Raw genomic sequence first — 13,098 nt, 5'->3', positions numbered from 1 at the left:
CTCTCTCTCTCTCTGCATATGACCGTGTAATAACGGTCAAGTCACACACTCAAATCTGATAGACTGCACAGCACAACTTCATCCAGTTCCCTCCATGATCCTCCATGTTATTCAGTAGGAAGAAAAGGACACGATAATCCCAAAGGCACGATAAACCATCCTAAGTTACACCCATCATTACAGGACATCACAGGACATTTTGAAGCTATAGAAATATCACCACCCCTTCCTTGTTTTCCTTTTCTAAAGGTTTTTTTCGGGGAGTGGGGGTGGAAATTTGGGAAAGGGATGAATTGTTTTTCAAAATACATTTTGAAAAATGTATTGTTTATATTTTTGTATCTATTGTAAACTTACTTTACTGTTTTAATGTCATGTACAGTTTATGTCATGCAGAGCTGCCTTCAGGTGGCTATTCATCAGGTAGAGCTGTGCACCATACAGCCCTGCCTGACGAAGGGGAAGGTTGCAGGCAGCACAGTTTTCATTAATGTCAGAGCAGAGGGGGATGAAGAAAGAGGCACAAACAAAGCTGCCAGGAATCAGAGGCATCTGCACCTCATTCCCACCCACCCCCGGCTCGTTAGGACAAGCTGCAACTGAATAAAACTACAGCCTCTCTACTTCTGAACGTCATGAGTGCAGTTGTACACCATACAATGATTACAAATATATCCAGTAACAGAGGACGACATGCACGTTGTGGCAGCCCAAACAGCTCTAAATGTGTTGCCAGTAGAAAGGTTGCGGGGGGGGGGAGTTGCATTTTGGAGTAAACAAAAGACAACTTATATTATCTGGAATTAAGAACAGTCTTCCTGCGGCCAGCATTATCTGCACTAGAAGAAGAAGAAGAAGCTCATTATTTCTGAGCGCTCTCTCTAACAACAATAATAGCCCCAAGATGTAAAGTAAGGACAGAGATTAAAGACAATAATTTTAAGGAAGTTGAAAGTATCTGAGGCATTGCCTTGCTTCTTATGGCACACACATTTTGGCTCCCTTGCTTCTGTGCAAGTCACTTTTGGAGGTTTTAGAAACAGGCAATATAAAAATGTGTGAAACTTAACAGGAAGTAAGGTGAGGACACAACAGAAGTCTATAAAATTATGCCCAATGTGGAGAGAGAGAAAATTTTGTCTCCCTCTCTCATAACACTAGTACCAGGGGTCATCCCATGAAACTGATTGCCAAGATGTTTAGGAGCGACAAAAGGAAGTACTTTTTCACATACCGCATAATTAACCTTTCGAATTCTCTGCCACAAGATGTGGTGATGGCTGCCAGCTTGGATGGCTTAAAGAGGGGCTTGGACAAATTCATGAAGAACTGGTCTATCAGTGGCCACTAGTCTTGATGACTACAGGCCACCTCCAGCCTATAGAGATGTATAGGCAAGATGCCTCCGAATCCCAGAGGGGCTTTCAGCTGATATGTCAGCTGTGCCCGTTTCTTGAGATGAACGGCCTCAAAACAGTAGTACATCTGCTGGTATCCTCCAGACTTGACTTCTACAATGCGCTCGATGTCGGGCTGCCTTTGTACATAGTCTGGAAACTGCAGTTGGTCCAGAATGCGGCAGCCAGGTGGGTCTCTGGGTCATATTGGAAAGACCATATCACTCCTTTGCTGATAAAGCTACACTGGCTGACAATAGGTATTTTCAGGGCAAAATACAAAGTGCTAGTTATAACCTATAAAGCCCTAAATGGCTTAGGCCCTGGGTATTTAAGAGAGCACCTTCTTCATTGTGACCCCCACCGCCCATTGAGATCATCCAGAGAGGTTCGTCTCCAGTTGCCGCCCGCTCGGCTGGTGGCCACACGGGGACGGGCTCTCTCGGTTGCTGCCCCAAGATTGTGGAATGCGCTCTCTACTGAAACACGATCCTCCCCATCACTGGCAATTTTTAAAAAGCACTTGGAAGCCCACCTCTTCACCCAAGCTTTTTCAGCTTTTTAAATTTTTAAATTTTAATCTGTGTTTGATTTTAAATTATCTATATTGTTTTAAGATTTTTGTGTATGTTTTAAACTTGTTTTTATGTTATTGTTAACCACCCAGAGATGAAAGTTTGGGGCAGTGTACAAATCTGATAAATAAAAATAATAAATACATAAATAAAATCCAGCACAAATGCAGGCAAAAAAAATTGCCAAGAAAGTAAAATACAGTCATACTTGATTTCAAAAGAGGAAACAATGCCGAAAGGGAAAGTCAGCAGGGTCAAATATTTCAAGAAAATTTGTTGGATTTTAAAGCCAAAACAAGAGAAGCTCAGTGAGAACACATATCACAGATTAGGAAAAGCTATCATGAAGTTCAAGAGGATGCCAGCATGGTTAACTAGCAGAGTCAAGGAAGCTATCAAATAAGCAAGAAGGCTTACTTTAAAAAAATGGAAGTCTTGTCCAAAATAGGGGAACTAAAAGTAGAAAATGTCTGGTGATGGAAATTAGAAGGGTGTGAAAAAAACAAGAGACGCAAAAAGAATCGAGGCGTGTATTGCTAAAAACATTAAGATCAACAATAAAAATGTCTAAAGATATCAGAAGTTGGAAATTGGTGGCTTGGACTGCCTGACAAGGAAGAGATGGTATGCTAAAGAAGAGCAGAAGGCAGCGAGAAGCTGAATGGATTCCTTGCATCTGTCTGCATTGCAGAGGCTGCAGGGCAGAGATCCATGCCTGAACTGGCTTTTTAATGGAGAGAACCCATGAGTCAAATCGAGGTGGCAAGAGATGAAGTTTCATGGCTTAATGAAAATGAGGAACACAGGAAGCCGAAAAGAGAAGTCAAAGACCGAACTTGGAACCTTCTGCATGCACAGCACGGGTTTAACCACTGAGCTACAGTTTGCCATAAATCTGTTGGCACGGCTGATCCGACAGGATTTACGATCCAGCTCTACTTCTGTGAGTCAAGATCAAAATTCTGTAGATAAGAGTAGCAGCTTAGCTGCACGGACGAAAGTGAAGAATGACTGTCAAAGATAAAGTAGTATAAGCAAAATAAAGTCCCTTGAAATTAAACTAGGTACCCCCCTCTAACATATCTGAGCAATAACGGAAACAAAGAAGCAAGGAAAGAACAGAACAAGGACAGGCTGAAACAAGAAAGCGTGAATGGTTCTAAGTATGAGGAACACTGTCTGTGGAAGGCAACTTTGCTGACAGTACCATCTCAGGTACAGCGTGTGCTTATATAGGGCTCAAGATAACCAGCAGCCAATCAGGCTGTCCTGACTCAGCAGTTCTATTTCCTCTCCTGTGAGATCTTGCACCTGCGTGTCTCCCACTGAGCCTTTCTCTTGAGACGTCTTCTTAACACAGGTGAAATTCCAGCTTCCTCCCGATCAGTCTCCTCAGCCCTCATCTCTGCCAGCTGTTCAGATTCCCTGTCTGTTGCTGTTCCACCTCAGCTTCAGAGTCTGTTCTCACAGCCAAGCGCTTCTGAGCCTGCTCTCCCAACCAAGTCCTCCAGCTCCTCCTCTGACTCTTCTGACTCTGGGCCATGACACATTTCATGATCTGGGCCATGACACATTTCCATCCTTATGAACAAGAACGTCTAACTTGAACTAATGAAGCCTCCTCTCTGCTTCGTCCAACGGTGGCTGCATTCTCATGACCACTTTTCCACTTCCAGAGTTTGCCAGGATTGGCATGGGGTGCCCGGAAGACTATCAATGTCACCGCCAGATGGCTGTGAAGCCACTCCCACAGGGGTGGGAATGTGGCAGCCATTCACCTCCAGGACCCAAACGGAATCCCAGCAACCCTCGCACTGCTCATACCCTGGAAAACCTTCCATGTGCCACCAGCCATGCTCCCACTGGCCCCAGTACCGGAGCGGGTGGCTGTAGAAGCCACCTTTGTCAGATAGTGCCATCGTCATTGTATTCGTAATGAAGCTGACTGGCAGGAGATTTCAAATGGGCCAAAGAATGGACTTCTTCACACAGCACCTAATTAATGTGTGGTATTCACTGCCACACGATGTGGTGATGGCCACCAGGGCGCTAGCCGGACGAGCTGCTCGACAGCAGCAAAATGCCTCTGTTCAGGCAAATCGCTTTCCAAACTTAAACAGCAGGGGGAGCAGTCTTGTGGAAACTAACAATCCCAAAAACAACAGCAACCTTTTTTACGCCGGATAAATGACGTCCTTCCTAGCTCTATAGCACAGTAGTTAAATTTGAAACAAGGCATTGGCAACGTGAACGGCCCCCTGCTGTCCGCGTAGGGACTGCGGTGTCACGATGCAGGAAGTGTGGAAGCCCACTTCCGAGATACGTCCTGACCCCGTTGCAGGGTCTAGTCTGGAAAGCGCCCAGCAGTGAGGAGCAATTGTGGTGGAGTTTTGAGGGAAAGGTGACCTTAAAAGGCTTTCATGAAAAGGCTTGTCCTCTGCCATGTGCCCAGAAGCTCTATTCTGAGCCCTCAAACCACAACAGGCAGACACCTGGCACAGCCCCAGCTGGCAGGGCAGGCACTCATGGTCCCGGGCACAGCGGCCTGAGCACCCCTGGAACCCTCCCAGCCCCTCTCCATTCTGATTGCTTCCGCCCGATTTGCATCTCATTACCCCAGACGCTGGGTGTCAGCATTTGACTTTGCAAAGTGAGTCTTGTGGCACGCTTGCCAGAACTGGGATGAAGTTCATCGTCAAGAATGTGTTGGTGGGGAGGGAGGGGCTGGGGGTGTTTAGCACACAGCTGCCCGGCTGACAGCCCAGCATGTTGCAGCCCCTGAGCCCCCATGAGCAAGAATCGGCCAGAAAAAGCAACAGCCTCCCCAAAGCGAAGTGTTTGAGGACGGGGTGGCGGGAGGGGGAAATTAGCTCGGAAAGGGGAGCGGGGGAGAGAGAGAGAGAGAGTCAGTCGTCCAAGGAAGGCAGCTTAGTGAGCCCCACAGCTGAGCCGGGATTTGAGCTTCCCCACTCTAGAGTAGGTCCTTGGTTCATTAGGACACAGCACACATCTGGACTAGAAAGGGGAAAGCTCACTCCTGGAACTTTCCCAGGCAGCAGGCTTTGCTGCGGGTTTACTGCGAGGCTTTACTGTGAGTCTGATTTTGCTCCAAAAACCCGACGCCCAAAGCGGATTTTGTTTATCCCAGACATAAACCGGACTAGGCTCTAATGTGCAATGAAAAACCCAAATTGTGTGTGAAGTGCTCCCCAGTAGCTCTCTGTGTGAATGCACAGCCTCCATTCCAGAGGAGACGCAAGCTAAACGCCCGTCTAGGGATGCTCCTGGCACACGACGTCACACTCTCTTCTGTGACTTGCAGGAAGTTCAGTCCAGCTTTGTCTGGAGGAGAGAGGAAGCGTTGGGGCCCTGCGAAATACTGCAGGGGCCCCTGGATATCGCTGGACTACAACTCCTATCATCTTTTGGCCATTGCGGCTGTGGATGATGGGAGTTGGAGTCCAACAGCAACTGGGACCCCAGGTTGGGAACCCCTACCTTTCTGCCCCATTTTAGATGTGCAGACTGCCAAGGAAGGGCTGAGGCTTGGCAGCTGCCCCAGAAGGCAGGGCTTGTTCTCAGGCAGAACTGACTGGGAAGTCCAGAGCACTTCCAGTCACTGGGCTTTCCACCCAGCAGGCAACGGATTCAGTCCCCTCCCACTCGGCCACACAAAGAAGGGGGTGTTCCCTGGAAAACTCAGGGTCCAGCAGCACAAGCAGAGGCATGCCCCTGTCGGGGCCTTGCTTGCTGCCTGTGCCACAGGAGCGCCACTCCCAAAGAGGAAAGCGGTGGCTGCTGGTTTTGAAATGTGGCTTGTCTCTTTGGCCGTGGGAGCAGAGACCCTTGGCTATGTGTAAGCAGAGCTCTTCTGGGGATGCACAGCGCTCCTCTGGCTCACAGCGGGTGCCTTTCGTCTTGATGGGCTGCTGAAACAGATGGAAGAGGGCTTGGGTGGGAAGGCCTACCTGCTAGCAAGAGGGCCCCACCTGCCCTCCCCAGCCCCGCAGGGCTGCTGGGAGGTATGGCTGAGTGCCAGCTCCCATGTCTCTCCTTCCCAGTGAAGGCCAAGAGGAAGCCAGCTCCAGCGCTGCCTTTAATGCAGGCAAAGTTAATCAGCAAACAAACAGGCATCTCATCGATTCCCCACCACAAACTGTCAGATAATCAATTTCCTGACCCACAAAAACAGAGAGCTCTTTAGCTGCCACCTCAGCACGAATGGCCCAAAGGAGGAGATTGCATCTCCAGGCGAGAGCACCTTGAAAGCCACAGTCCCAATGACATGCTCAGAGGCACTCTGCATGTGGTACATTCCTGCAGTGGCAACCCAAACAGGTTGTGGGCTGGGGAGGGGGTTGCTTGGCAAATGCCAGCATGAGGGGCAGATGCCAGGAAAAAAAAAACCCCGCCTTGTCCCCAACAAGAGGCTGCCCCCTCCATGCCACGCAGGGTTTGCTACCAGTTTAATCATCTTCAGGCTGCCATCCCGCCACAAGTGGGACTGGCCAGAGGGCACCCCCTCCCACCTGCCCACACAGAGACGCATGTTAAAATGGAAGACCATCTGTCGGGATGGTCTCCAGCGCAATCCCCGTTCCAACAACAACCAGCAGCGCCTCAAGGGCATGGCCGTGATCCTGTGCCCTTCACGGCCGCCTCCCTGGGACTGGCACAGGAGCACTTCCAGGAGGATTGTGCCTGGCACCCGGGACCTCAGCCGTAGACCAACCCAAGAGAGACAGCCGGAGGGCAGCAGCAGCAGCAGGGCCCGGAGATGCCCAACTGCCTGACTCCACGCCCTGGCACTGCCACGTGTCCACAGTGGAGCCTGGAGACCCAGCCCCTTCCCTCACCGACAGAATCTAGGCCCAAGGAGAAGAGGTCGAAAATGGGGAGAGGGGTACCTGGCTCTTGGCTCGGGGCCTGCCATGCCCCAGAGCGCGCTTCTGGGCTCCCCGCGGAGGCTGCTTCCTTCCCAGAGAGGCCCCCATCTTCCATCCTCCCCACAGTGTCCTCCTGTGCTCCCACTCTGTCCCCAGCTCATCTCCACACTGGCTGCAGGAGAGGGCGTCGCTCTCACACACTCACAGTCACACACACACACACACACATTCCACAAGCCTGATTCCGGCCAAGCAAAACAGCGGCAAGCTGGGCCAAGGGGATAAGTTACGTGAGGGTCAGCTTTCCGAGCGAGCTTTCCTCGGAGCAAAGTAGCAACAACAGGCGGGAGCCCCCCTTCCTGCTCCCCTCCCACCGCCTCTGTGCACCTCTCGCCTCTCCGGCCGGCTGTCCTGAACAGGCCCCTCTGCTGCTGCCTGACCCGCACGGCGTGACATGCCAGAGAAGGAAGGATGCAGACGCAACCCACCTGTTGACACTCCCTCCTCCCTGGGAAAGAGCCCCAAAGGCAGGCGGGGGAGGCCTAGGCATGGACCCCAGGCACCCTCCCTATATTGATTAATCCGGGGGGGGGGTGCGCATGCACATGCATGTGTGTCCGTGTCGTTAAATGTTCTGCTTCTTCCCTATGCATACGGCTAACAACAAGAAATGTGCAATCAAAAGACAACAGCAAGAGAGCCCATCTAGTCCCAGCAGCAGACAGTCCTTCACCTTCCGGTTCCCCAAAGGCAGTAGCCGCTTATCCTTACGATATGGGGGGCCCCCAAGGAGTTGTAGCTGCCTCTGCTTCTTCCCAGCAGCAGCTTGGGTGGCTCTTCTCTCCCCCACACTGCCTGCAGGTTGGCCATTCGTCAGGTAGAGCTGCACAGTTAACCAGAGGAGGAGAGAGAGGAGCAACCTGAACTGCTGCCGGGAAGCAGAGGCAGCTGCGCCTCCTCTGGCGCCCCCGCCCCGCCCTGCCCCGCCCCCCGGGCTTTCTAGGATGAGTCCCATTTGCAGCCACTGGCAAAAGAGGAGCAAAGAGAATGGGCTGGGGCCGGGCTTCCCGGGAGGGGGCCTGCAGCGCCTCACACACAGAGCCCTCGCTTCTCACCCCGCCTCCCGCCAGCTGCCAGCCGCCGTGGTGCTCCAGGCAGCAGGAGGACGCCTAGCAGAGCGGAGAGCCTGGCGGGGAACCTCAGGAGGTGGCAGCCCCTCCAGGGTGCCAAAGGGAGCGAACCAGCACTGTGAACTGAGCCCAGAAGCAAGCAGGGAGCCAGGGCAGACCAGATCAGCCTGCCGGGGTCTGCTTCATCTGGCCGGCCCCAGAAAGCCAACCGGCAGCAGCCTTTTGAACCAGAGTCTCCCCGATGCTTTTCAAGGGCAGACCCACGTGGAGAACACTCAGTCTGGAGGCAACTCAAGCTTGAGTACGAATACGACAAATATATATAGACCGCTTTCCAACAAAAGTCCCCCAAGCAGTTTACAATGATATACATAAGTAAATAAAATGGCTCCCTGTCCCCAAAGAGCTCTCAATCTAAAAAAGAAACGTAAGAGAGATCCCAGCAACAGACACTGGAGGGATGCTGTGCTGGGGATGGATAGGGCCAGTTGCTCTCCCCGTGCCAAATAAAGAAAATCACCACTTCTAAAAGGTGCCTTTTTGCTCTGTTAGCAGGGGACTGCTGAGATCCTGCCAGACTTCCCAGTATCAGCTCAAGGATTAACTCACACAATCCAACTGCAGCCTGGAAGAGAGTTCTCTCTCTCTCTCTCTCTCTCTGCTATGGGCTCATGAGATGTCAGTTTTAGAGCTGGCCTTGTTTTGGCTTTATCTGAATTTTGAAAATGGTTTCTCATATTTGTATTCCACATTGGCGTTTATTATTCCATTTTCTGATCTGCCCTGCAGATCTGCTACAAATTGGGAGGTGGGACGTAAATTAATGAAATACAAGTACTACAGTTCAGGAAATCGTCATCATGACCACACAATGGTTCAGATCAACAATGTGATAATCCACAAAACACAGTTGTACATTGTGAGGAGGGGGGAGTTGCAGAAGGACTCAGTAGGAGGCGCTGGGGTTCTTGGATTCGGCTGCCCCCCCCGCCCCCCAAGCTCCAGGTGTGTCAGCCACCCTGCACCCTCACCCAAGGCCGGCGTTCTCCCCAGCTCCCCTTGTGACAGGCATGCCTCACCGGGTCAGGGCCACAAGACTCGGGTCTCTGTGGCCTGGTGATGGGGCCATCCGCTGGGCCAGGCGGCAGGCACCCCTATTGCCTCCCCTTGGTGGTCCTCCTCCTCCTCCTCCACCTCCTCCTCCTCCTCCTCCTCCTCCTCCTCCTCCTCCTCCTCCCTCAGCTCCAAGGCCATCCCTGCTCACAAATGAATGTAGCCACAAAGGACATTATAGAAAAGTGTGGGAACCATGATCGGTTTAGACAAAATTTCATGGCCTGAGATTTGGGGAACCTCCCACCACCACCCGGCCAACTGGGGGATGAAAGGGACAGTTCAGGGGATGGCCCTGTGACTCAAATGCCAGGCAACCCCATGCCAGTAGGAGCAGCTGCTGCCCCCGCAGGCCCCTGCCGTGACCCAAGAATACAGCCCGGGGCCTTGGCCCCCTGACTCGGCCGAAGCCCAGAGATCCCTCCTCAGTGCCTACCAAAGCAGGCAAGGCCCTTTGCAGCCACCCACCCACCCGCCGCAAGGGGAGGCCAAACTAGTCTGCCTGTAACAGCTACGGAAACCTTCAGTCAGCTCCATTCACTGGAGCAACATCCCATCTACTTGGTTTTACTCAGCTCGCTGTGCTCAAAGTTGTCCAGGATCTTGATCTCTTTGCTCAGCTGTGACCCCTGCAAAACTGCCCAGTGTCTGGGTCCCTCTTGGGACTCTAACCAGCACCCAGATCTATGCCTCAGTAGAGGCTCTGACTGGGCCATAGGGCAGCCCCACCTGGAACAGGACAGAACCCCCCACCTGCATTTCACATACTAAGGCCATGCCCAGGGCCAAGCGATGGGCAGGGAGGGAGGGCGAGGGCGGGGGCAGAGAGACAGGGTCCCGCTAGCCTTGCCCTCAAGATGACCAATGGAGCTCCTCTTCAGCATGCTGCCCTGTGCCCACACAATGCACAATGCTCCATGCAGCACAGATCTCTGCAGGCTAGGACTTGTTTTCCCAGCCTCCAGGAATCCCACAATGCACCACGCAATGAGCGCGGTGTATTGGAAGATTCCCCGGGGCTCTGTGTATGCTCAGGCTGTGTGCAGGCACAGGGGTCACAGGAGCGCTTGCACCCTTAACCCTAGCTCAAAGCCGGGGTAAAATGCTGGGTGAGATGGGACAGCAGCGCCAGGATCGGGCTCGATCCCAGCACTCCACACAAGCAGACTAGCCCAGGCTGGGCTACCCTGGCCTGGCTTAGGCTGCTCGTGAGAACAGCCTCCCTGAATTGCACTCTGCAGCCAATATGCTCCACAAGCACAAAAGCACAACCTTGCTCCTGATCTTGTCAGTGGTGACCGTGATCTTCACCGTCCTGCAAGGGACACGTTCGGCTCAATCAGGCATCAAGCAGAAGACCTTTAGAGAATCCACACAGAGCCCAGCAGGCTACAGGGGAGCCCTGAGGAGAAACAGGCTCTGTGCAGCGGGAGGCAGAAGACGGACTGGACTCGCCCTTCAGCAGCACTCTGGCCCCGACCTGTCAGTGCTGGTTTGGCACATCAAGAAGGGGCATGGTCCGAAAGCGCCCTCTCATAAAAGGCTCCCCTCAGAGGAAGGAATGTGAGCTCGAGGAATCTGGCCGGCCTTAAAGCAATGCTATTGTGAGGAAGTGTTTCAGAATCTAATAGAATTAGTCGCAACGAATCTGCCTTCCATCAGCTGGTTTGCGGTCTCAAGCGGGTCTACAGTTGCTCAGCGTGTCTGCAGACAAGTCACAGGCCCCAGGGATGGCCGTGCATTGCGGGCCGCACTGAACGGCGTGAATGGAGAAGGGTTGTTTGCGTCGACTAAGCTGGTGCCTCACCATTTACAGGAAGAGATTTGAGCTCCTCTGCGACAACAAGGTTTGTGTCCCCAGACACAGCTGGACTACAACTTGCACCATACTGAGCCGCAATTGTGTGGCTGGGGATGATGGGAGTTGTAGTCCAACAACATCTGGGGACACCCAGCTGGCAACCCCTGATCTACAATATTAGCAGTGTAAAAAACAGAGGGGGGGAATGCCAAGAGGGAACGCTGCCCAGCTCCCTCTGGCTGTGGCGAGACTCTTGGGGGCTTCAACTGGCCCTTCCTAACTCTCAAAGCCACAGCAGCATAATTGTCTTCACACCAACCAACCACCGTGGATCTGATGAATGCGAGGACTGGGAAGCAGGCAGCGTGGCCCACACTGGCCATGTGAAGAGGGCTCATCGCAAACTCTGAGCGAGAGAAGATTCTCGGTCTTACTGACATAGAATTCTGGCCCAGAGCGGACTGTAAGTACACAGCTTGCATGTCACTCACTCACACTTTCTCCCTCTGCTTCTCCATCTGTATTCCTAATGAGCTACTCTCAGAGCTGCTGGCAGCACAACTAGTGTACAAATTATATACACACACACACACACACACACACACACACACTCCCTTGCAACTGGTACTCAAGAGGCATCCTGCCTCTGAGGCTGGAGGTGGCCCACAGCCCTCCGACTCGTAGCCGTTGATAGACCTCTCCTCCATGAAGTGATCCAAACCCTTCTTACAGCCATCCAGGTTGTTGGCTGTCACCACATCTCGTGGCAGAGAATTCTACAAGTTGATTATGCATTGTGTTAAAAAGTACTTCCTTTTATCAGTCTTAAACTTCTTGGCGATCAGTTTCATTGGATGACTCCTGTTTCTAGTGTTATGAGAAAGGGAGAAAAATTTCTATCCACTTTCTCCACACCATGCATGATTTTATAGACCTCTATCATGTCTCCCCTCAGTCGCCTATTTTCCAAACAAAAAAGCTCCAGATGCTGTAGCCTGTCTCATAAGGAAGGTGCTCCAGGCCCCTGGTCATCTTGGTTGCCCTCTTCTGCACCTTCTCCAGTTCTACAGTGTCCTTCTTAAGACATGGTGACCAGAACTGCATGCAATACTGCAAATTGGCCACACCATAGGGCATCATAATATTAGCAGTTTTATTTCTGATCTCTGTACTAATGATCCCTAGCATGGAATTGGCCTTTTTCACAGCTGCCGCAAATTAATCAACACTTTCAACGAGCTGTCCACCACAACCCCAAGATTCCTCTTCCGGTCAGTCAATGACAGCTCAAATCCCGTCAGCATATACGTGACGTGAGGTGGGGAGGGGGTTGCCCCAATATGCATCACTTTACACTTTTCAGCATTGAACTGCATTTTCCATTTTGTCACCTACTCAGCCAGTTTGGAGATATCCTTTTGGACTCATAAGAACACAAGAAGAGCCCTGCTGGATCAGGCCCAAGGACCATCTAGTCCAGAATCCCGTTTCACACAGTGGCCCACCAGATGCTGCTGGAAGCCACAGGCAGGAGTTGAAGGCATGCCCTTTCTCCTGCTATGACTCCCCTGCAACTGGTACTCAGAGGCATCCTGAGTACCAGTACCATCAGAGGCACCCTAACTCCTCTCAATCTCTTTTGGATTTCACTACCCTAAATAGCTTGGTGTCATCTGCAAATTTGGCCACCTCACTGCTTACTCCAACTTCTAGATCATTTATGAATAAATTAAAAAGCACCGGTCCCTGGAGGACCCCACTTCTTACTTCCCTCCATTTAGAGAACTGCCCTGTTTCCTGTCCTTCAACCAGTTATCAGTCTGCACATGAACCTTTACCCTTATCCCATGACTGCTACGTTTTCTCAAGAGTCTTTGATGAGGAACACTGTCAAAAGATTTTTGAAAGTCCAGGTATACTATGTCAACTGGATCACCTTTATCCACAAACCTGTTGACACACTCAAAGTCATTGAAAAGGTTGGAGAGGCAAGATTTACCTTTCCAGAAGCCATGCTGGTTCTCCTTCAGCAGAGCCTGTTCTCCTATATGCTTAACAATTTTATTCTTGAGAATGCTTTCCATCAATTTGCCTCGAACGGATGTTAGGCTAACCGGCCTGTAATTTCTCAGATCCTCCCTGGACCCCTTTCTGAAAATTGGTGTTACTGTGACTACCTTCCGGTCCTCCGGTACA

At 51.6% G+C, this 13,098-nt stretch overlaps 1 protein-coding gene across 21 annotated transcripts in view; it reads right to left on the bottom strand.

The window, feature by feature from the left end:
* Positions 1 to 13,098, bottom strand: part of SHANK3 (SH3 and multiple ankyrin repeat domains 3) — a 463,679-nt gene that overhangs the window by 323,462 nt on the left and 127,119 nt on the right. The window contains exon 1 of one of the 21 annotated variants that reach the window (XM_053255577.1): positions 6,880 to 7,005. The exons of the other annotated variants lie outside the window; for them this stretch is intronic. Within the exon in view, the coding sequence (XP_053111552.1) occupies positions 6,880 to 6,966 (87 nt within the window). The 5' untranslated portion in view covers positions 6,967 to 7,005. Of the gene's footprint in view, positions 1 to 6,879; positions 7,006 to 13,098 lie in introns of those variants that run through there. 21 annotated transcript variants of the gene reach the window in all.

The sequence above is a fragment of the Hemicordylus capensis genome, chromosome 5 (genome assembly GCF_027244095.1).
Source record: "Hemicordylus capensis ecotype Gifberg chromosome 5, rHemCap1.1.pri, whole genome shotgun sequence".
NCBI classification, from domain to species: Eukaryota; Metazoa; Chordata; class Lepidosauria; order Squamata; family Cordylidae; genus Hemicordylus; species Hemicordylus capensis.
Note: the sequence above shows the minus strand (reverse complement) of the source record. Positions and strands in the feature narration are given on the sequence as shown.